This window comes from Podarcis cretensis (genome assembly GCF_951804945.1).
Source record: "Podarcis cretensis genome assembly, chromosome: 13".
NCBI classification, from domain to species: Eukaryota; Metazoa; Chordata; class Lepidosauria; order Squamata; family Lacertidae; genus Podarcis; species Podarcis cretensis.
This window is the reverse complement of record NC_137182.1, coordinates 29537976-29563077: the sequence shown is the minus strand read 5'-3', so window position 1 is coordinate 29563077 and position 25102 is coordinate 29537976. Positions and strand designations below refer to the sequence as shown.

The window sequence follows — 25102 nt, the reverse complement described above, 5'->3', positions numbered from 1 at the left end:
AGGGGAAAAAACCCCACCCAATTTTAAAGAGACTTTTTGTGTGTGCTCAACAACAGTCCCCAGTGGAAGGAGAGAAACAAACTCTTTCCTTCTCCTGTTGGTTAACTGCAAAGGTAGTAGATTAACAAAGCAAAACAGAACACAAAGCTTTCTTTATAAATGTAACCGTGACTTGAAATGGATGCACACTGTTTATTCCCTCTGAGTGTGCTGCTCTGCAAGAGCCCATTTTAATGATCTGCCATTGGTGACTCAGCCACGGGAAGCACTCTGCTTGTGTTCAGAGGTCCTCTTCTCCAATCAGCCTGCATGTGCAGGAGCACATGTTGTGTGTGTTTAGAGAGGGAGAGAGAGAGAGAGAGAGAGCACCAGCATCTCTTTGCAAAACAAACAAACAAACAAACAAACAATGTTTTAGATTGTGCTAAAGACTATTGAATCTGTAACCTGATAGGACTGCTATTTATCAGATGTCATTGTCTAGACAATTTAAACCAATATGAATCTGGCAAAAGCAAGTAACCCAGAGACCTAAGTTCAACTTAGAGAGCTATTGTGGCGAAATGGTTAGAGTGTCAAACTACAACCTCAGAGGCCAGGATTTAAATCCCGACACAACCAGGGTAGTTTTGGGCCAGTCATGATCTCTCTGCCTAATAATCTACCTCACAGAGTTGTTGTGAGGATAAAATGGGCAGGTGAGAGCCAAGTATGCTGATTTCAGCTCCTTGGATATAAATGTATTAAATAAACAGAATCCATGCCCTTCCTCCATTTCATTAATAGCCCCTGGGCAAGAGGCCATTTTTCACTTTAGTCAGAGACACTGAGGTGAGGCAAAGTGGTTACCTCAGACAGCGGGCTTGGGTGCCAGTAAAAAGAGCAGAATGGGAGACAGGCAGATGTAACTCCTGGGAAGTTCCTCATTTTGAACTAATAATAAATACCATGTTCTTGTACCTTTCCCATTTCCAGGTGGACTTTTACGGGACAGCTTTCTCACAGGTTATAAGGTGCATGCCCTTACGTTAATCACCGTGAGGAAAGCAATTTGTATATATTGTGTGTGTTTGTGTGTGTGTGTGTCTTAATCTCAGGCTTGTGCCCTAAGTTGGGCAAGAAGATTTATATGATTCTATATGTGTGTGAATGTGTGTGTGTACACACACATTTGCCTCAGGCATCAAAACACCGTGGGGTGGGGATCAGGGTCCTTGTGTTCCGTTCTGGCAGGGCCTTTTTTCTCTTTTTAAAAGCAAACCTCGCAGGGCTGTTGTAGGGAATGGATGAGCTGCGTCTGCCTAACGCACCGTGCTGGAAACAGTGAGCAGGGGAGAGAGTGGGCTGCATCTAAGGCAGACTTTCCCCTCCCTGTTCCAGGCGACATGAGGTCCTCCTCTCCTCCGACGCTGTCTTCCTCCCTTCCCTTCCCTTCCCGGCTGCTCCCCTTTCCCTCTCATCCGCCCATCACGTCATTGGCGAGAGGGGCTGGCTTCCCATCGGGAGGAGGAGGCGCCTGTTTTCCATCAGGACCAAGGAGAGCTCCTCCCGGCCATCCTCCCATCTTTCGCTGTTCGCTCTCGCCCTCCAAGCAGGGGGCTGGAGCTAATTTTAGGACGAGAGAGAGGCGGGCGATACTTCCGTGCTATCCGATCCTGGAGAAGGCTGACCCAACGCCTCGTCTTCTGGGGGAGGGCAGGGAGGAGAGGCAGGGGGAGGGGAGGGGGTGGGGAGGAGGGGGAGGAGGAGGAAGAGGAGGGGGCGCCACCCGGAGGACCCAGAGCGTCTCTCCCCTGGATGGAACCGAACTGCCTCCAGTCGACCATGGCGCTAGGGCTGTCTTCGAAGAAAGCCTCTTCCAGGAACATCGCCGTGGAGAGGAAAAACCTGATCACCGTCTGCAGGTAAAGAGCGCCTTGGGTTGCCAGGGGAGGCGGGCGAGGAAACCCCCCCCGCCCGAGGGTGGAGGTGGAAAGACCATCCTGCGTCCCCTAAGATGGAGAGAGGATGGCAAGGAGGCTAGGCGAGGGGACGAGGTGGAACTGTTCCGTGAAGGTGGATGGCTTCCCAACAACAACAGAAACGAAACCTCCTATTATTGGCATCTTATGTCTAATAGAATTGTTAGCCCGTCTGGAAATGGTGCTTAAGATGATCAGTACAGCTTCAGGCAGGCAGTGTGGCAACAGAGGACAGCAATATCCTTGGGAAGGTGGGGGGAGCTAATTAAAAATAAATAAATAAAAGGGGAAAGATAATGCAAGGAAGAAAAAGAAACCAGGGGTTGTGAAATTCAAGGGTGGGTGAGAAATGAGGGGAATGAGGGAAGCTAATAGGAAGAAATGTACAGGCACACAGGCCAAAGGCAATGGAGGAATCGGCGCTAGAGGGTCTGTTGTGTTTCCAGAATCAATTTGTCAACAAGGAAAGATGAGGAGCGAACGTTGTTCCGTTTGGTAGGGTAGGCCTGGTTTTCAGAAATGTGTCCTTCATGGAGATGATGGGGGAATCTGGCCATGTAGGAGGTTCTCCCACACTAAGGGCAGAATCTTCCTCAGTTGCTAGCTATATATCTCTATGGGACCTACACCCAGTAGGCAACTCGCTGGCTGGTGCTTGGAAGTGCTGCTCAGATGACCAACTGAAGATGGAAAATTCTGGGAGGCAGGAGGGAGAAGAGCGAGAGGTTGCTGCCTGCAGCCCCTCTGCACGTTGTTGTCCTTCAGGGTGAGAGGAGGTGATGGTGATGGGAATGCCACAAAGAGAAAAGAAGTAGGGCAGAGAAGGCGTTGGGGCAGGGCACTCTTCCTACTTAACTTCCTCTCTTCCTCAAGGAAAAGAAAGAGCTCTGTGGTGTGCAGAGATGAATGCAGGCACCCTGGTTGGGGAGATATGAGAAGTGGGAAGTGACGTCACTGTGGAGCATCTTATGAGCAGCAGAAGTGGGGGGAGGGAGGGTGGAATACAGGAGGTGGCTGCCTTAGCAACGGCCTTTTCCTAACAAAAGGCATTGAGCCAGGTGCAGGGAAGCTTTCGCCAACCTGGTGCCTTCTAGGAGGTTTTTGTACTACAGCTGTGCTGGCTGGGAGTTGATGGGAGCTGTGATCTAAAACATCTGGCAAGCACCAGGCTGGTGCAGAGACATCAGCCTGTTGTTGTACCAGCACTGCCGGTTTCCCACCCTGTGTCTCACACTCAGACAAGCACTGATGAAGCTAGGAGAAAGTGTCCCCATTTTAGGTGGAAGGGCAGGCTTTTTGTCAATCTAGTTTTGCCAAGAATTAAAAAAAAAATGTGGGGGAAAGAAAAGGAAGGGGAAGAGTTAATAGGCCTATTGTAGTAGGCTGAGATATGTAACTGAAGGCTGGGCCTCACCATGAACTTGGGGAGAGCTTTTGCCAGAGAAGTAAGAGTACATGCGGAGTATCACTGCTTGAAAATTGGTCAGAATTTGGTTTATTGGCACTGACATCATGTATTGTATATCCAATGACAGGGCTGGGAACAATGGGTTACTGTGCTATTTGTATTCCTCAATGAAGGAAGTTCTGTTTCTCCATCTTGCCCAACATCTTTTCAAGGACTGCTTGGAAATTTTAATTAAAATTGGTCCCCTAATCTAATTGCCCTAACATACAGGAAGGAAACATACAGCAGAATTGGGAAAGGTATGGGAAAGGTAAGCTGAATTGATCAAGGAAGAAGATGGCTCATGGGGTTGCAGAGAGAGAGAATAAAACTATGGGTGCTTAATACTTGCAATATCTTGAAAGAAAAAAATATTCACACACTTTCTCAAAATGCAAGTAATCGTATAGACTTCGGCTGAACTTGGCACACAAAGCAAGCAAAAGGAATTTATTTATTTATTTATTTATTTATTTACATTAGCCATGGCTTGTATAATTAATTTATAAAGTGCCTAAAGAATGAAGCAGAGAAAGAACAGAGAGGAGATGATACTGATGAAGAAGATTCAAAAACTCTCCATTTTTAATTACAGTACTATTATTCCAAAACATAACAAAGCTGTGAAAAGATGTAAAAATTGGAAAGGAAAAGGAGATTAAGATATTTAAATAGATATACTGAACACTTTTTTACATATTTGTTTGATGGTGGGTCCAGTTTTTTACATGCCTTTGCCATGTTCCCAACAGCATTTGTGGGTCCACATTTTCCTGTGTGATGCAAACTTTACCAGCATAGGTGGGTATTAAACAGTACAACAGAAGTAAACAGGAAGAGCTAGAGCTCAGTGGCAGAGCATCTGCCCTGCATGCAGAAGATCCCTTAAATCAGTCCCCAGCATCTCCAGATGGTGGTGGGATAAAGGCCCACCTGAAACCCTGAAGAGCAGCTGTCAGTCAGTGCTGACAGTACTGAGTTAGATGACCCAGTTGTCTGATTTGTCATAAGGCAGCTTCCTATCTTCCAGTGAAAACGACATCTACAATGCAATCCTATGCAAGTTTCCTTGAAGTAGATCCCATTGTGTTTGGTGGGGCTCACTCCCAGGTAAGTGTGCACAGGATTGCACCGTTAACTGTTTGTTTTTGTTTTGTGGGAGACCTATATTCCATTTTAAGAATGCTGTGCAGGAAAACCAGGGTCGAAAGTGCACTTCAGCGGAAAGGCACCTGTAGAACCTTGAATTTATTTAGGTTTCTCCATCAGTATTGCCTCCCATATCCTAGTGGACCAGTTTCTGGTTTGCCTTTTCCCTGACAAAATCGCAACAATTTGTTTTAAAGGGACTTGTTCACTCCGTGCACGATGGATTCATCACCAGCAACTGCCAGAAATGTAGTCTCTGGGCACAATCCAACAAAAGTTATTTTTTACTCGGTTCCTGTCTACACTATATATTTAAAACAGTATCAAACCACTTTAAGCATGTCTTCGCCCCCCAAAGAATCATGGGAACTATGGCCTGTTAAAGGAAGGTGAAAGTTGCTAGGAGGCCCCTTTTCCCCTCACAGAGCTACAGTTCCCTAAGTTCTCAGGGAAGAGGAATTGCCTGTTGGGCCACTCTTGAGAACTGTAGCTCTGTGAGGGGAAAAGGGGTCTCCTAACAAGTCTCAGCACCCTTAACAAACTACAGTTCCCAGGATTCCTTGGGGGAAGCCTTGACTGTTTAAAGTGGTATAATACTGCATTAAATGTATAGTGCGGATGGGGCCTAAGTCACATGCCATTGTTTTCAGTAAGAGTGACTAACTATTGCTGGATTTTCAGTGGAGAAATGTTGGAGGGTATGGAGTTATGCGACCCTGAGCCAAGGAGATAAGTAACTATACAACCTTTAGAAGATACCTGAAGGCAGCCCTGTATAGGAAAGTTTCTTTACTGTTTAATGCTTTATTATGTTTTTATATATGTTGGAAACCACTCGGGGTGGCTGGGATAGATGGGCAGGGTATAACTAATAAAATTGTGTTGTTGAATAGGACATCCCTATTTTCATCAGAGAAATGTTGGAAGGTATGCTATTCACTGTGCGTGCTGCCACAAATCTTGCATGAAAAAGAACCTGGGAACCCAGGAGAGTAGATGGTAGGGGTAAGAATACCCTGGAGGAGACTCCTCCATGGAGGCAGATTTAGGGGAGTGCAACTGGTTGCATTGGGGATGGAACCTTGGGGGCGCCATAATTGTGATGTAGAATGGAAGGCGAGAGGCAGGAGGCGCCAAACTTTGGTGTCACAAAGGGTGCCGCTGAAATTTGAGACTCCAGAGTCTGCCGCTTGCTACCCAGCCCTCGAGCCTTATGCTGATTCACCCCGTAGTCCTATTGGCCTGAGATCAAGAGCACACAACAAGTCAGCATGGTATCTACATCGTTGAGGTTTTAACTGACAAGCCTTGAAAAGCATAGGATCCACCTCAGAGCTTGGATATCAGTGACTGTATCTAAAACCCCTTCTCCTTCCATCCATTTGCCTTTTGCTGACAAACCTTAGCTTCAAACAGCCCCAGGGCCAGCTGGCAGTGTGGGCGTCAAGAGTACGATCCATGCAAACCTGCCTGCAAGGGGGGGGGGGGGAATCAGCACTGAGTTAGAAAGAGATAGAGCAGGAAGAAAAACAAAACAGTTGCACAGGGCTTCGGATTCATTGTTTTCCAAAATCGTCTCTATTTTTTGCAGAGAGGGCCAGTGTGGCTGTGGAGGAGCAGGGGTTAAAGAGGCAGCAGAAGATGGGAGAGGGTGCTGATTTGCGTAAGATTTGCATAGGCTAATTTATATGTATATGTGCAAATTTATAAATCATTCCTGCACTTTAAATAGAAATGCAATGCCTCTCACCATAGCAGGGAAGACTGTCCAGGTGATCTATGCTTCTGATAGGTCTGCTGTCTAGGTGGGCTCTTTGCTAATAGGCAGCTTCAAAGCCCTCGTTCTGCCGCCACCTCATCCTCCTTTAAACTGGACTTAGGCTGGGCAGCCCTTTACATAAAAGGATCTTCAAAACAGAGGACTATTCTCTGTAAGGTAGAACACACAGCCACCCTAGGTAGACCTAGGCATATGCAGCCACCATTTGGTCGTGGATAAGGAGATCTCATTCAATGTTGCTGGATTTGAAGAAAAACAGGACTGTTCAATGAAGGAGCAGAGGGGAAGAACATTCTGCTGCACAAGGACCTTGTGCTGACATAATGTTCATATCAGGGTGATGAAAACGGATAAACAGTGGCTACAGTGAATGCAACCCAGCATGTCCCACTTTCCTCTGTGGCAGCAAGGAGGAGGAGGGATTCTGTGGCCGATGCTCTGAGAGCCTTTAGCAGGCCAGCCGATATGTAAAGGGCTCCCTGAAGGGAGAGAGTTTAAGAACCATGGACTTGGTACTGTGCAAATAGAGAAGAGACTATATTGTCACTGATATGATCAGTGGTGAATTGAAGAGAGAAACAAAAGAGAGCTGGGGCTTTGACTTTCCTGAAAGCCATACCTTGTGATCAGAGAAAGCTGGCTGCGATCCCAGATGTTTGGGAGGGGCAGGCCGTGTATGTTCAATAAGGAAATGAGGGCCCTCTGCTTATGTCTGGAAGCCACTTCACATTTCCCAGAGGCAAGACCAGCATCCTGATAGCAATTTCTGGTTTGAATGAAATCTATCAAAGGCTCTTTCTATTCTGGGGAAGAGGAAGAAAGAGAAGACCACTTCGTACTCATGCATTGGAAAGAATGAGAGGAACCCTTTGTCGGGGACTGGTCAAGAATAAGCTGGGGAGGGGAAAAGCCCTTCTTAAAAGCTGGGTTGCTCTTTCTCCCCATACACTTCATACTCAAATCTGGTTATGGTGTTTTGTTTTGCTTTCTTGGCCTCCCACTGTAGATTCTCTGTGAAAACATTGCTGGAGAAATATACCATAGAACCCATTGATGACTCATCAGAGGAGTTTGTGAACTTTGCTGCTATTCTAGAACACATCCTCAGCCATCGCTTCAAGGGGGATCATGGTAGGGTTTGCACTGATGGGTGATTGCTCGCCCTCTCTCTCTCTCTCTCTCTCTCTCTCTCTCTCTCTCTCTCTCTGTCATTCTTAGTTTTATTGTCCTCATTTTCAGCACTATTGCTACACAGCAGGTGTGGGGGGACAAGTTGTTGCTGAACCCCAGCTCCCATCATCCCCAGCCATTGGCCATATTTGCTGAGGCTGATGGGAGTTGTAGTTCAGCAGCTTCTGGAGGCCAGAGGTCCCCCCCCCCAACACTTGCTATGCAATGTATATGGGGGTTGAGCAAATATTGCATTGTGTGTCGCGGTGCAGGGAGACAACAGCATTGCAGGTTTGACTAAGGGCTAAGCTAGAAGCGATACTGTACACACAATTAGCAAATTGCATAAATGGCTTTCACAAAGTAAACTGCAGATGCAGTGGGCCAGTCCTGATGGGGACCCTGGTATGAAGGCTGGGAGACTTCCACCCATTCCCTGCCCTCCACTGCAGCCCTGATCTGGACAATCTATGCCTCTTGTTTGCCTCGGGGAGGGGAGGCAGCTCCCACTCACTCCAACTGGATCTCCTTCCCCGGTGCAAAATATGGTGCAGGGGACCTGATCAGGACCCCCACCCCCAATTCACCTTCATGGGATTGTCAACTGCATGAGCAGCATTTCATCTAGTTTGGCCCGGATAAGTGCATTTCCTGACTATCATGCAACAAGTGCGGAGAAATCCTTTTAATTAATCCTAGTATTTTCTCCAAACGCTGGCTGGCTGACCACGTGCACTTGCTTCTGGCCTAGCTTTTGCAGTTCTTACTGCAACCTTGTGATGTGTGCCTGTATTATTATCCCCCTGTTCCAGACTGAAGGCCTGAGCCTGAGACCCAGAGATAGCGGCTTGTCAAAGGCCAAGCAGTGACTTCAATGGCTAAGCTGAAAGTTTAGTTAGGTTTCCTTCTCCCAGTTCATCGCTTGTGTTCTTAACCACTGTGTTTACCGGAACCACCCCCCCAGGCAGACATCTGATACTGAAATAGTTAGCAGTCTGGAGTTCCAAAGTGTATGGCAGAGCCTCATCAAACATGCCTGCCTCTAGGTCTATCATTCAGAGAAGGGATGGAAGACCTGTGTTCCTCCAGATGGTAAAGGTAAAGGGACCCCTGACCATTAGGTCCAGTCATGACCGACTCTGGGGTTGCGGTGCTCATCTCGCTTTATTGGCCAAGGGAGCCAGTGTACAGCTTCCAGGTCATGTGGCCAGCATGACTAAGCCGCTTCTGGCGAACCAGAGCAGCGCATGGAAACACCGTTTACCTTCCTGCTGGAGCAGTACGTATTTATCTACTTGCACTTTGATGTGCTTTCGAACTGCTAGGTTGGCAGGAACAGGGACCGAACAACGGGAGCTCACCCCGTTGTGGGGATTCAAACTGCCGACCTTCTGATCAGCAAGTCCTAGGCTCTGTGGTTTAACCCACAGCGCCACCCGTGTCCCTCTCCAGATGGTGGTGGACTCCAATTCCTGTCTGCCCCACCCAGCATAGGGGATGATGGGAATTGTAGTCTAGCAACATCTGAATGCCCAGATATTCCTTATCCCTGCGCTGATGCAAAAGAAAGGCTTGAGAAAGAAGATTGAGCAAGGTTTTTATTCCCTTGGATTATATTATTTGGTTGTTTGGCTAGTGCCACCAGGTTTTTCCAGAGCAGGTGGGCGATAGATAGGCAGTAGTTCTACTGTTTACAAACTGTCTTCCCTGCCTCCTCCTCAGGTCCTGTCAGCTGGTTCAGCTCCGATGGGCAACGTGGCTTCTGGGATTACATCCGACTGGCCTGTAGCAAAGTCCCGAATAACTGCGTCAGTAGCATTGAGAATATGGAGAACATCAGCACCTCCAGAGCCAAGGTCAGAAGCCCTCATTGACTGAGGCAAGCCCTGTTGCTCACCCTTTCCTTGCAGCTGTGCTGCTGAATGCTCACGGGGAACCACTGAAATAATGCAGAAAGGGAATCCCTTTTCCAAAATGGTTATTGCCATACTTCTACAAAAAAAATTAAAAAAAATTAGCAACTTATTTCCATTTCACAATTCTAGGATGACTACCTTAGGACAGAGATAAACCACTAAAAAGGAAGGGAAAACAGCTTTGTACAGGATAATAATAATAATAATAATAATAATAATAATAATAATAATAATAATAATTTTCCCCAGCCACTCTGGGCGACTCCCAACAGAATTAAAAGCACAATAAAACACCAGACATTAAAAAGTTCCCTAAACAGGGCTGCCTTCAGATGTCATCTAAAAGTCTGATAGTTGTTTATTTCCTTGACATCTGATGGGAGGGCGTTCCACAGGGAGGGTGTTCCACAGGGCGCCACCACCGAGAAGGCCCTCTACCCTGTTCCTTGTAACCTCCCATTTCACAGTGAGGGAACCGCCAGAAGGCCCTCGGAGCTGGACCTCAGAATGATGAGGATAGAGACGATCCTTCAGGTATACTGGGCTGAAGCCATTTAGGGCTTTAAAGGTCAGCACCAACACTTTGAATTGTGCTCGGAAACCTACTTAATCAGTTTACACAGGTGTATAAATTGATTATTCGATTTACAACAGCAGTTTACAACCAGTTACATCATTCCCTTTCAAGATCCAAAACTCTTCAGAATGCTTCAGACTCTTCAGACTTATTTACTCTGCAACTTCCTTGATAGAAAGAGCTTCCAGGACCTTTGGTTCAACACAGATATACATGTGTTGATTAGAAGCTGTCATTTCTTCATATTCTGTTTTGATTCATTAATATTTTGTAAACTGTCAGCATATATTCCTTTTGATCATTGTATCACATCCACACCTTGCCATTAAAGCAATTTTACCAATTTCCCCTAAGCAGTTTTCCCCCCAGCTTTTCGAGAGAAAATTTATTAGGATCTACTACATTAGCAGAGTGGGGGGTGTTGGACTAAGTGATTTGTGAGGCGCAAATTCTATGCTTAGTAAATACAATTCCCTCATAAGCTGCTGTTGTTTTTCATGAATACCAGATTAGTTTGAGATTTGATATTAAGCAGCTTACTTCAGGAGAAAAGAAAGGATAACAGTTTTGTTTTATTAACATTAATCTTGTAATATGCTACCTTAAAAATCATTCATCATTTTTTATCACATCCAGTATCGACTTATCTGGCTCAGAATTTGTTAGAACAATGTTGCCTGCATATTTACAGAGCTCAACCCTATCAAATTTAATTCATCTATTTCATGAAGAATGTGTAGAACACTGGGTCACAAACTTCTGACAGCTGAAGCGCCTTTCTTTTCTAAATTAAAATTGGTGGCACACTTTTCTTACAAGCAGTGAGGCAAGAATTGCCAAACCGGAGTGGGACTCAGCCATCTTTTTTATGAATCACTGATCTTGATGTGACTAGAAAGAGATGCACCCAGAGCAGTGATTCATCCAGAGGTGCCTAATGGGCAGCCTCCTCTGAGAATGGACAATTCGGGAATCTCTACGATGGGAGTGATTGAATTATCCCTTCACAGTGATGCAGAGTTAGCAGAGCAATCCTAGTGCAGTCAAGGCTGATTGGAAGGAAACAAGGCCAGAGCAGTTGATAAATAATGCAAGTGATGCAATGATGCACAACCCTTGACTGTGGGTGGGTCCTTGCAGCCCACAGCAGCCTTAAATTATTTTATATATTGCACACATAGCACACAGTTTATGATTTACTGACCTAGAGAATATGAAAGAGCAAACATTAAGGCTGGCGATGAAATATTTGGTTATGATGGATGTTATTATCGGATGGTGTGTGTTCTCATGCTTACAACTTTTGTTCTGAACCAAGCATCCTTGACCACTATGGTGCTAATGATGGAAAGTCAAAGCGAAACATTTTGGAACGCAGTTTAATCCTTTCCGTTCAGTCCATGTTTACCTAGAAGTGAGCCCCATTGATTTCAGTAGGACTGAATCCCGTGCAAGGAAGCTTAGGATGGCAGTCTTAGAGAGGGAACTGTCTGAGTAAGAGACAATGGCTGTGTTCACACATTAAAATGCTGCCAGATGGTGTGTGCTTTTCCTCCCCAATTTGGATCGAAACTGTTTTAGGGAGAAACTCCTCAAAGCATAGGTTGTTATTTTTTTTGTAAAAATGAATAAATGACAGGATATTGTTAGGATATATATGTAGATATGGATTGTGATTAACTCAAGGATCCAGCACTCCCCAAACCAGTAATGGAAGCATACAAAGACTCCTCACAACCCATTTATTATGAAGCAGCATTGTTTGAATTTGGTTAATGGTAACCTGACTTTCTAAGATTTCCCCCCAAAGCCGTCTTGATGTCACAATGTGGATCCATGTTGAACCAACTATAGGCCCGATTCAGGTAATTTTTGTTAAGTTGGTCACAATGTGTGCCATTCAGTACTACCTCTTGGGCAGATTTAATGAACACAACTAACTCAGGTTCATTAATTTCAATGGGTCTGAGTAGAACTTAGCTGAATACAACCTAATGTATTAGAAACAGACGTGCAAATCAGCTGCAGTTCTGCCTATTGTAACAAACTTTCTGTTTTAGGGCCGGGCATGGATCCGAGTGGCACTGATGGAGAAGCGCATGTCCGAGTACATCACCACAGCCCTGCGGGACACCAGAACCACCAGGTGGGCATCTCTGGGGCTTGTATCAAAGTGCATTTGGGGTATAAGGCGTTCCTTCTCACGTGCTCACATTATTTTCCTTTGCTGCTCTGCCAACTCTGCTTTGGAGATTTTTGAAGCCCTGCAATTGCACTTTCAAGACCTTAAAACAAAGTCCAATATACTCAGCCTCCTGGGAGAGGCGATTATAATGTTATCCGTATCTATACACCCTTCCCTGACCCCCCCAAAACACACACACGTATTGATAGTCCCTTTTCTAATAAAGAAGAAAAGGATAATTTAATTATCCTTCATTAATTTAATTCATAAAATAAGACCTCACTTATAGATTAAGGCCTCTTTTCTGTAAACTGCTTTGGTGTATTTTCTTTTTTCAATCGAGCAGTATATAAATGTTATGAATTAAATAGATGATCTGTATTGGGGAATTTGCCCATTTCCTCACAGCGATTGTACACAGTGTGTCCACCATGACCCTATTCCCGAGAGTTTAGCAACGCAGAATCCCAAGTTTTCATGAAAAGTGCTTGCGATAGCAGAACTGAGGAAGCCACATAGCTGAAGAGAAAACAACTCCACTCTCTTCCCCTACACCTCCTCACCCCCCCAGTGTAATCAAAAGGCTGTCTCCCTTCCCCTCCCTGCAGGAGATTTTATGATGACGGGGCAATCATGCTGAGAGAGGAATCAACCGTTCTCACAGGGATGCTGATAGGGCTCAGTGCCATAGACTTCAGGTATGTGCACACCTTCTTCTTCTCCAGATCATTCACCCTAAAGTGCTATTGCTTTAAGAGATATTTCTTACATTGTTATGTCTTTTTTGGTGGGGGGACCATATGCACTAAGGAATGCTGACTTATCTTCTGCTATGTTTCTGGCACATAGTTCCCGCGGTTTCTTGTGTCACTCCCAGCTGGGGCTTTGTCTCTTGTGGAGGGAGAATTGGTAGCCTGTACCAGTGGCGTAGCGTGGGTTGTCAGCACCCGGGGCAAGGCAAGTAATTTGCGCCCCCTAACCCGTGGATTTGTGCCCCCTAACCCTAACCCCCAGATGTTGCGCCCGGTGCGGCCGGGGCCCCCTGCACCCCCCACGCTACGCCACTGGCCTGTACATGTTCACAAAAAAGGGACGCAGGCGGCGCTGTGGATTAAACTACAGAGCCTAGGACTTGCCGATCAGAAGGTCAGCGGTTCAAATCCCCGCGATGGGGTGAGCTCCCGTTTCTCAGTCCCTGCTCCTGCCAACCTAGCAATTCGAAAGCATGTCAAAGTGCAAGTAGATAAATAGGTACCGCTCCGGCGGGAAGGTAAACAGCGTTTCCGTGCACTGCTCTGAATCGCCAGAAGCAGCTTAGTCATGCTGGCCACGTGACCCAGAAGCTGTACGCCATCTCCCTCAGCCAATAAAGCCAGATGAGCGCCGCAACCCCAGAGTCGGTCACGACTGGACCTAATGGTCAGGGGTCCCTTTACCTTTACCATACATGTTCAGAAGCAATCTTCTGAACTGTAGGGCTCGATAATATTTATAATTATTCCCGAGCTCTATTGAGACCCAATCCAGTTCAGGGTCAACTTTTATTTGAGGTATTAACTGCCTGATCTGTCAGGTTTCATAATAAAGGTGAAGGCTCAGTACTCCCAACCCTTCATCTTCTCAAGATCTGGAATAAGTAAGTCTAGATCGCTTACCAGTGTTAATAAATGTATGTTTGCCATTTCCCAATCATTCCTTTTTCTAGGCAAATTGGAAGAGGAAAATAAACCTTAGGGAGGAGAGTCATAATAATTGTGGCTGTCCTGCCTAGCTAAGCGAGATTAAGTTTTCGCCAACAATCCATGTCTTTTGTACAGTCCACGAGAAGCATCTCAACATTCTGCTTCTTCAGCCGACATAAACCTTTCAGGATTGTTATTCCCAAATGTGTGATGCTACGAGTTGCAGTCGCAATCCAAATTGCACCTGTAGCAGTAATTGTTCCTCTAGAGGGGTCTCCCCGCATGGCACTGAGGACTCGGAGTAGTCTACTTCCAAGCCAGCTGCCTCCATGAAGATAAGCAACATTCCCTGAATTTCAGGAAAGGCTTCCTTTGGGTTGTTAAGCATCAGTAAAACACCATCCGTGAACATGTTAATAACATATCTATTCATTTTTCACTCTATAAAGCCCTCTGTCTTAAGATTACCTCAAATAACTTTGGCCACGGTTTCTACTACAAAAATGAAGCAAACGAGATAGAAGGCACTCCTGCCTCGTACCTCTGCTCAGATTAAACAAAAAACCAAAGAACTGAGCCCAAGCCATTTGCTCTCACTTTTGCTCTTGTCTTTTAATAAGTGCGCTAAGTTGCATTTATGAATCATTCGCCCAAACCCAGCTGGAAAAGCGATTGCATCATAAATCTGCTTTGCCCTCCAGTGCCTCTTTAACAGACACGTAACAGCCTCTCAGATCACTGCATATATCAGTCTCTACCAGCCGGTGACTCTTAGCTAATATTATTGCCAGTCTTCTAGTTTTAGAAGAAATGTAGGCATTGGATTACAGTATTTGCCCAGCAGTTTCTGCTTTATAACATTTCTGTGTTCTGCTTTCTCTGGTGTGTTTCCTGCAGAAATTCGACATCCAATTTGTAAGCTTTCCAAAGAGCAGCAGCTCATGCTCTATTGGTTGCCACATCCAATCTCTCAGCATTTATAAACAGCATTTTAATTTATTACCCAACATTAGTAGAAGTCATACTATGTTGAACAATCTTGTTACTCAGTCTCCTTGCTGTGCTTTCCCCTCTGGTTTACACCAAACTGGCATGCCTTGATACTTGATCATACACAGGTTGTGCAAAGCTAGGTGCACTTTTTCTTTTACACAACAGCAATAGCATCTGTCACTATGAGGTCTCTGGCATTCCTGCTGTTTTGGGGATTCTGTAGATGTGCTCAAAGTCACCTGAGGAGAACTCCTAATCTGTCCTGAGATCTTCAAACCACTGTAATATAAAAGTTGCTGGATCTTCCACCAATTTAGCGGTCCCTTGCACCAAATATTAGCCCAGTGCCCCAAATTTTCCTTTTCTTCCATGTCCAATTTCCTCCACGTCCGTTTTTATCAGCTGTTTTGGCAACCTCTTGCATTTGGGCATGAATATCTTCTAGAGTTTGATTAAACAGGGACAAGGCTTCTTTCAAGTCGTCCGCAAAAGTATTCCTCATTCATCTGAATTGGTGAGAAAGCTTGCTGCCTTCTGACCGCCTGCTCATAAATTTCGGAGTCTTACTTCCCCCGTTCCTGCTTCCTGTCATGTCAATTTCAATTGACAGTTCAGATTTCAGACCTAGATTGGGCTAATAACTATGTTTAGAAGCTTTCCACAGTTTTATGTTGGTATGAGGTGACATCCCCTTGGGAGCACAATGCTTTTGAAGTCTCAGTGTGTTCAAAGGTTGCTGTTGTTTAGTAAAAAAAAAGAGAGAGGAAAAAAGGCCTTAAAGAGTAGTTTAAAGTTATGCAGCCATCTTGAGCCACAGCCTTCTCATGAAGATTTACCTGTATGTAGTCATGAAAAAAATGCAACACTTTTTAGTTTTTAAGGTGCCGCAAGGTTGTTAGTTTTCAAGGTTCCACTTAGTTGTACGTACACAATATGAAAATTGTTATTCAATCCTAAACTATCTGAGTGTTCTAAAGGACAGGTGTGTGGAGATAGCTTTTGATAACTTGCTTTCCTTTGCATTCCTTCCTGTCATGATCATGTTTTGCAGTTTCTGCCTGAAAGGGGAAATCATGGATGGCAAGACACCTGTGGTTATTGACTACACTCCATACCTGAAGTTTACCCAGAGGTAAGGGCTACTGCTTCTGCAGACAGCCTTTGAGTGTGAAGTTCAGGGCCCAGGCCAAGAAAGATGACGTTAGAGGGTTCCTTGAACATGTTGTTCTGAACAAAAGATTCAGCATTTGGGTAGTTTTCAGCTTGTTGCCAATAAAACGCAATGCGACCAATATGTTTAAAACATCTTACAAACAGAAATATAAGGTGGGTCATAAAACCAGACATCTCATGTGTCAAAAGTGAAGGTGATTCAGAATGATCCTGGGTTTACACGTTACAGGATAGTGTAGTGAGAATGTTGTGGTAGAATTTGGAGGTGGCAGAATTAATTCAACCACTCTGGACTGCAGCTTGGGGAATGCCGCTTTTGAATGTTTCCCCAACATAAAACAAAACGAAACCTCTTCACAAATAGAAAACTAGCAAAATAAGAGAGGGAACCGTGCTAGTCCCCCCCCCCCCCAGGGCGTTTTTGGTTTGTTTTTAATGTGGAGGAGCATTCAAAAATGGTATTGCCTACCTGTAGAGTCATACAACCCACTCTGTCCTACTTAAAGAGTTTACTATTTCTTGCTGCTATGACTGCAGGACTAGCCCTATCATTAGGCAGAGTGTGGCAACAGCTTCAGGCAGTAGATGCTGAGGAGCAGGGAGTAGACAGAGCTGTGTTTGTCCCACAACCTGCCCTGTACCCCTAAGCCAGCTAGGTGTGGTAAAAGACGCTAACCCATTGCTAGCGTTAAAGTAACATTCAACTTCCAGTCTTGTCAGCTTTCATACATGGAATGGGGTGGGACAAGGAGGCACCGTCATATCCTTTACCTCAGGCCACAAAATGTTTTGGACCAGCCCTGGGCAGTCTGGAAAGGTGTCTTTTACTAGCAGTGGTGGAAAACCTCCAGCCTGCAGCCCCAATTCGGGCTGCCAGGCCTCCCTATTTGGCTTGCAACCCTGCTATAGTCACCTACCCCACATCTGGCATCATATATGACAGGATTTTTTTGGCAGGGGGATTCCCCAACCCATTCAAATAGAACAGCTCTGTCTGACCATTAAACAAACAAATATGCTTCCTACTTCAGTTCCTTTCAATGCAACCGGCATCTTAATCTTTGTAAGCAGCTATGATTACCTAAGTGACGAGGAGGACCGTCGCAGCTTGGAGAGCAGTACAAGTGAAGACAGTTCCCCTGACCACCCCTACTTACCGCTAGTGACAGCCGAAGACAGCTGGTACAACAAATGGCGGAAGATGGAGCAGAAGTTCCGCATTGTCTATGCACAAAAGGTACTTGGACCTCAAGTGCTGCGCATGATTCGGAGGACCAAACCGCAATGGCATTAAATGCATCTTTGCTGGCAGATTTTAAAATTGCAAATTGTATCAGCTCAGGGGGGTGAAAATGAGCAGGAATAGAGCAGATATGGAAAGGAAATCAAATAATCTCATCCCATCCATTGGTCCTGAGGCAAATCCTTCCTCTGCATATAGTATTTGCATTGGAGTTGGGTGGGGGTCAGGGATGGCTCATTGGCACAAATTTGAACCCAGGTCTTCCCACTTCTAGTTTGATGCTCTTAACCCAGGGTGGGGAACCTGTGGCATTCAGATATTGTTGCACAACAATTTCTGCCATCCTAGATACTTGACAGTTCAGGCTGAGGACGATGGGGCTTTATGCTGCTTTTACTGTTGTTTCAATTTGTTGTAATCCATTCTGGGAACCTTTGGTCGGAAGAATGGGCTATTAAATTCCCATTATAGTCATCTAAACATGATATCTGATCATGGATAATTGTGACCAGGCTATCTCCATCTAGCAGTACCAGCTAGATGGAGCCCAACTTGGGCCTCCAGCTGTTTTTGGACTACAATTCCCATCATCCCTGACCACTGGTCCCGCTAGCTAGGAATGATGGGAGTTGTAGTCCAAAAACAGCTGGAGACCCAGGTTTGGGAAGCCCTGGTCTCGTACATAACCACACCTTTGCTCTTGCTTATACAGTGAACTTTTACAGGGCAGTTTTCTTCACCAGGCTAACCTCTCTTTTGTAAGTAATCCACTTATATTCTGCTCCACACACTTTGTGTCTAAGGGCTATCTGGAGGAGCTGGTTCGGCTGAGAGAGTCACAGCTGAAGGACCTAGAGGCTGAGAACAAACGCCTGCAATTGAGGCTGGAGGAGGTGAAGGTGCAGAATCAGTTAGAGAAACGGGAGCTGGAGGGCGTCATCTTGGAGCTGCAGGAACAGCTGTAAGTAGATCCAACTTTTGCACTGTCCTGCCCCCACACTGTGTGTGTGTGCACACTGTTCCACTGCCCCCAGCCAGGCTCACACTGAAAGGGAACGCATCTCTGCAGCTTCCTGCCCCACTCTTCATCCCCTCCCCTTCAATTTCCCACCATAGATGGGTGGCTTGTCCCACGGAACCTACCATTTTGGAGGGAGGCCTGCTGGAACTCCTCGTAGGGTCTGTGGATATCCATCATTTTAAAAGGATTCCAAACAACAAATAAGAAATCATGAATTCTCACATTATTTTTAGCAAATGTCTTAAAAGGTTTGTAGAATCAATCTTCTCTGACCCCCGTTGTTTGAACTTATCTGCGTTCAGAGCATGTATTTTGCAACTGGATCTGGAATTAATCTTCAGAGGCTTGCATAATTTGGAATGTCGGCTCCTGAAATGTTGAGCTGGAGTTGAGTTGGGGTAGGGATTTTCCCTTTCCCCTTACTGGAAATAAATCAACATGATGGGAAAACATTTTGCCCCTTTGAGATCAGACATTTCAATTTCATTTTCCAGTTCAATTTAAAAAATGGCAGGGTAGGATGGGGGGAACATTTTAGATGGGGAAATATTTCTCTTGCAGAAAACAGTGGCTAGACTTCCTTACTTCTTAAGTCCATATCTGAGTAACTGAAAATATTATGGGTTTGTGATGCTGAAGATCCTAATCCCGAACAATAATGCTATCTAAAGACACATTAGCCCTCTTCAATCATTCTTGAACTTTTATATGTGGACGTCCACATTTACTGCACCCCGCTTTAGTTGAGCAGAAGGCTCTGAAGGGGGATGTCAGCAAGTACATTCAGTGAAACATGCTTACAATATCCTTTTAGGTCTTCCCTTTCAACGTGGGATGAGAGCTGTACCAGGTGTCCCCTTTGTGGATAGAATTAAAGAATATCTGAAATGACTAGATTCACATCAAGAAATCAGAACTAGAATTTCATTTCCACTGAAGATTATGAGCTAGGACATTTTACTGCAGGGGGAGGCAGACAGTGGTCCTGCCCATGGACACCTGCCTTATTTCTGGTGCTGGGATTCTTACAAAAATTAGTGGACTAGATCTGATCCCGCAAGACACCTCTTTATGCTTGCAAGCGCCTACTCAGGATTGCATAATGCAGCGAAGCCTTAGCCGTTAAGGAATCCTGGGTATACATAATTGCTTTGTATGTACATTTAATATACACCAGCAGACCAAGGGTATTATAGAAGGGAACAAGTCGGATCGCCCTTGGCCTGCACTGAATTAGGGAGGATGACAAACACGGCAATGCGCCCTAGTTCTTTGGCTCGAGCTGACAGGTTGCATTCCCTCCTCCTTGACCAGACTTCCCTCCTCCCGCTCTGCCCCCAGGACGGGCCTGATCCCATCGGATAACAGCCAGTTCACCCAACTGTCCAAGGAAATGGCGGCTCCCTTGGTGAACCAGTGGCCCTCTTTGGGGACTCTGAATGGCAACGAGAGTCGCTCCGAAGCCAAAATGTACAGAAGGTAAGAGCGTGTGTAGGAAAAGATCTGGAGATGAAAGGAGCTGAAAGTTCTTGGGTCTCTTGATGTAAGTGACCCCACCCTGCTTTCTCGTTCTCTCTTCCCGTCAGGCACAGCTTCATGAGCACAGACCAGCTGTCAGCAGAGATCAGCCTGAGCTCGGATTCCCAAAGGATGGGCGAAGGGAAGCATGAAGGAGAACCTTGGGGGCCACTGGGTAAGTTTTTTCGCACAGGTTTGAGAAAGATCACTGCTTGATCTGGAAACAAGTGCCAGGAAGCTTGCCTGGAAGCTTCCCTACTGGTTCTTTTCCTTCCAAATTCATCATGCGGTTCTGGCGAGGGAAGGGGCTTGTTTGCCCAGGCTCGGAGGCACTCTCTGTGCTGCTGTTTCATATCTCCCAAGACAGAACCACCTATCCTCCAAAGAGAGGAAGTCAGTGTACACAGTTTCTCACCACTGTGCTACACCGGCTTCTTTGCGGACATGTAGTTCTTGATTCTTACAAACACACACTAAATTCTTTTGGGTGGGAAGATAATGATGTGCACCTCCTATTTCTCAAGTTGCACATCTCCCCTACCCAAAGATTGGAAACCATGGGCTGTTGAATTGCCATTTGAGAGCTGAGCTTATAGCAGCAGAAACAATGTGTGCAGCACATTATGGGTCTAGTCTCTCATGCTGCCACCATCCACACTAATATTCACGTCTTAAGCGAGATGCTGGAAGGAGTCCCACCCCCATGGATTCCTCCATACACAAAGCTCTATCTGCATAGGCATAGAACTATGTCTGTTGAAGACACAGATGTCAGGGAAACCTAACAATGCATAGGGCTAGCCCCTGTGATCCCTTTGCATGTTCTTCCAGCGTTTAGAGGGCTTTGTGTGAACCCCCTCTCCCACCATGCAGAAGGTTGGGGTTGAAATTGTCTTTCCTAAAGGCACTACAGAAAAATGGCTGATAAAATTATTGAGCTTTGCTGAGACGGCTAAGGTAACATGTTAATTAGAGAAAAATCAATACTAACATTTGTTAAGGGATCGCAAACTTCTTATGGACTTTTTGCATGAAAGAGAAAATGATCTTGTAATATCTGGATTTGAAGACTGACAAAATACTGGTTTATGGAAGATAGAATGGTTGGATCTTAAAGAATTAAGTATCATATGCAGCTGCAGACTGCAGAAAGTCCTTTTATCTTTCTTTAGTTTTTTTTTCTTTTCTCTTGCTTTCTCCCTCTCTAGATTTCATGTTTTATTGTATTTTCTTCCTTCTGACTTTGCTATCTTTTAGACTAAGTAGCTGTTTGTCTCAATATATTATAAAAAATATAAAGGGGTATATATTTCTGTATATCATTGAATAAGTATCAAAACACACACACACACACACACAAATTTTCCCGAGAAAAATTGAAGCAGCTACAGACGATGACAGCCATTTTTAAATTTGATTTAGGATGGTCTTCATTTTTCAGATGAAGCCCCGCTCCAATTCCATTGCCTTAAAAAAATTAAATTCATGATAATTTAAGATCCTGCTGTAGGAACATCTCTCTGAAGCCTTGTTTCCTTACTTTTCTCTGCAGGAAAGGACCCAACCCCATCAATGCTGGGCCTCTGTGGCTCTCTGGCCTCCCTGCCTAGTTCCAAGTCTTTAGCCAGCCTAAAATCCAACGAGTGCCTGGTGAGCGACAGCATTGAACCCAGCCCTGCCCACAGCCCCAGCTGAGACATCAAGATGGCTATCCCTACAAACCACAATAGATGCCTGTGGCGGGGAAGAATTGAGTCCCTTTGACTTGGCTATACCTTTACTGAGCCTGATGTTACAGTAGGGTTAACAAGCCCACATCCTCAACTGGACACTTATTTAAACACAAGACTTTCCCCCTTAAAGTGGAAGCAGGGAAGCGTTTAGAATCTTTTTCCCTGCCCGGGATTTAAAAGAAGAAAAGGCTGCACGCTTGTTGGAAGCAGGAAGGATTGCCTGCCCAAGGCACTTTTGTAAAATGAATCTGTGTATATTATGTGTAATATAGATATATATTATATATGATTGAGATTGCTGGAAAGTAGCTGTCTCCGGAGGAGAATGCTTAAAAGTCCTCTGAATTATTGCTGCTGAAGGGATGAGGGGTGGGCAAGAGATAGAAGACAGCTACACAGGTTGAAATTCATGGCGCATTCTCGGTAGTGAAAACTTGCACAGCGTCGAGGTGATGTTGTCAAGGACCCTGTCTGTCCCCTCCCTGTTCGACAGCAGGAGGCTCTGTGGAAGTGTGTGAGAGAAGTAAGCTGCACGGCAGGAGGATGTTGAGTTTCCCATCTTCCCTGCGATTCAACACGCAATTGCAGCAACAAACATGCTACCTTCCTGCAATGGGTGGTGGTGGATTTCAAGTTGCCTCCAGATTTCTGGGTTTCTTTTGCGATTCAGGAAGCCTCTTCCATCTTCAACCCTACCAGACTACTGCAGAATCTACTTCCTGTGTTTCTCCTGCATGTTGCTATCCCAATGGATGTTTTCTTTTTTTTTACTTCAGGGACGGTCTTGGAAGGCGGAAGAGGGCCGATTTACACATCAGGTCTTTTGGTGTGTGGTACTCAAGGCACAATCGGCCTCTTCCCCTACCAGAGTTTTGACAAAGCAGACTTAGGAACGCTCTGGTATGTGATGACTTCATTCGCCACGGCTGAAAAACTGTTATAGACCAGCAGCTGGGGAAGCTGTAGAATTAATGGGCAAGAATTAAAACAGATTTGAGGAGCTGGCAGTAAAATGGGACAAAGTCTGTTGAAGTCTCTTTTCCGATATCCATCTTTCTTCTGCAAACATCCTTAGGTCTTTTTTTTTTAAGTGGCTTGGGGAAATTAATTTTTACATTCATGCCGTACGATTCAGCTGTAAAGCTCTTCACCTATATTATTTCCTTATTCTTACAATGGCACTATACTATAAGGCAGTATTATCTCTGCATTGCAGATGGGATTAAAGAACAATGGCTTGTCTGGGGCCACTGAATAACGGTTAAGATGAGATTTAAATTGGGGACTTTCTGAGTTACAATGCATATGTGCAACTGGAAGCATACTGAAATGAGAAATAAGCCACACCAAATTCAATTAAGCTTTGTTCCTGAGGGTGCACTGGGTTGCAGCCTGAGTCCATGCGCCGACAGTGCTAAATTCTAAGTCAGGATCTGAAGAACCAACCAACCATTTTTGTGCATCTAATACAGCAGGCCTGTAGCAAACTACAACAGGTGCTGAAGAAAAATATCCAAGCCTGATTTTAATATGGCATGGGATGGATGGTGCTCTGCCGCTTGGCAGTGAGGAGACACTCATTATGCCAATGAATAAGTCATAAGGTGCACCTAAAGGAGCTCTTGATCTCATCCCTGATTTTAGCTTACCTAAAATCTTGATTGTGGCACCTAGGAATGTGAAATATATTAAAGAGCCACAATAAGTTACAGAGGTGTTTAGAGTGCCTCCGTCTCTACCCATAACTCTAATCTCAAATGCAACTGCATTCACATTTTTACATCCTCGTTCACGTATCCCATTCCCCAAACACCTTTTACAACAGGGGTGGGCAACCTGTGGCCCTCCAGATACAGCATGAGCAATGGCTAGGGATAATAGGAGCTGGAGAACAGCATCACCTGGAGGATGCCAGGGTCCTGATTCCTGCTCACACCATGGTGATGATGCTTGTTCTCCTCCCAGCATCCCTTTCTTACAGTGGTTCAATCACTTGCAACCTTGGCTCCCCAGATGTTGCCAACTACCACCCCCTTCATCCCTGACTATTAGGCTAAGGGGGCTGATGGGAGCTGGAATTGGACAACATGTGGGGAAACTGACCTACTGAACTGGTGCAAAGGCGGTTTGTTTTTTTAAGCATTCCAACAGTTCAGGAAATTCAGGGGGGAGGGGAAATCTGCAACACCTTGTAACAGCCAAGATAAAAGTGGTTAGGAAGTTCTTGTTTCTATGTACTGAACAAATGTGACAGAGGATTCAAAAACACCTGTGGGTTTCTCTTTGTATTGTGTATCTTGGCTGATTAATAAGTGGCTTGTTTCTGCTTTTAGAAAGACCTAGTCACCTGGTCAAAATGAGGGAGGATTTAGGTTCATGGAGGAATCCAGTGAATAAGTCTTGCAGAATGAAGGTGAGGAGACAGGGACAAACCAATGCCTTACACAGGAGACAAAAGATTCCCCCCCCCCCCACTCCTATTATATAAGCATCTTAGAACATACCACATGAGAAGATTCCCGGGGAGGGAAGAAAATCCTCAAGTAGGAATGGTGCATAGGAGGGACAACCAATCCCTGCAAAGTAAGGTTGATGTTGCCATCCATCAGCTGATCTGCCGAATAGGCTGTGCAACTGAGCTCTGCATGGGGAACCTAAGGGCTCAGCCAATCCCTAGAGAAAGCAGCTTGGCCAGTCCCTTTGCTCAGTGATTCAGAAGGGTTTGCACAGTGTTTTCAGAGAGATCTGCACATTGCTTCCCTATGCAAGGCCTTCTGATAGGTGTGCAGGACAACATACCTGCCAATAATCTGAAATTGACAGGGAGGGGTTGGGACAAATAGCTGACTGGGCCAAAACGTTCCCCACTCCTGTTCCCAAAGAAGACAAGAGAAGAGCTAGACCAGAAATTCCTAACACACAAAACGAGGATGAACAAGCAATCCTCTCCTGGCGCCCTCTGCTATAATTTTTTGTTTCTTTGTTTAAAATGTGACTTTATTTAAGAAAAATGCCTCCTGAACCTTTCCACAAGAACGTAAGCAACAGGCACATAAGTTAATAGCACAGAAAGGGGGAAGCCTAGCAGCTGCTAAAGGGTACCACTTTCAAGTCTCTGGCATCAAAACAAACTTTTGGCCTGGCTGAGATTTCAGCCCCCCTTTTAACAGAGCAGATGCTATGGAAGACTGCAAGGGGAGAACACAGCGTTTAATTCCTTTGTGCCCGCACTACTCATTATCTAGGGCATGAAGACTTGCTGCCCACAGAAGTGTCAAGGGAAGAGGTGGGAGAATCCTGAGTGTCCAAGCCAGTGTTTTGTGTTCTGGGCCCCCCAATGTCCAGTGTTTGGCTGCAGCGTGAGCCAGCATATCCGTCATGCGCAGAAAGGATCGTGTGGTGGAGCGAAAGGCATGCAGGCCTACAGACACTTAAGAATTAAGGCAGGGATGGAGTTGCCTGTCTGTTTCCGTCTACAGCAGCTTGAAGCCTTTTCGAGGGCCACATGCACACAGATTGCATGCAGCAAAAAACATTTTTAAAAAAAAAAAAAC

The 25102-nt window shown here is 45.3% G+C and overlaps 1 protein-coding gene across 2 annotated transcripts; it reads left to right on the top strand.

The window, feature by feature from the left end:
- Positions 1-1742: 1742 nt before the first annotated feature.
- Positions 1743-22561, top strand: RUNDC3A (RUN domain containing 3A). Of its 2 annotated transcripts, none has more exons than XM_079948820.1 (11): positions 1743-1904; positions 7344-7468; positions 9230-9363; positions 12061-12146; positions 12794-12883; positions 15912-15992; positions 17105-17270; positions 18080-18237; positions 19639-19776; positions 19884-19990; positions 21368-22561. In XM_079948820.1, exons 1-11 carry the CDS (start codon positions 1798-1800, stop codon positions 21508-21510), a joined length of 1335 nt encoding a protein of 444 aa, XP_079804946.1. In that variant the 5' UTR covers positions 1743-1797; the 3' UTR covers positions 21511-22561. The 2 variants fall into 2 exon arrangements, with proteins under 2 accessions (XP_079804946.1, XP_079804945.1); XM_079948819.1 differs by having other exon boundaries at positions 19612-19776.
- Positions 22562-25102: the final 2541 nt, after the last annotated feature.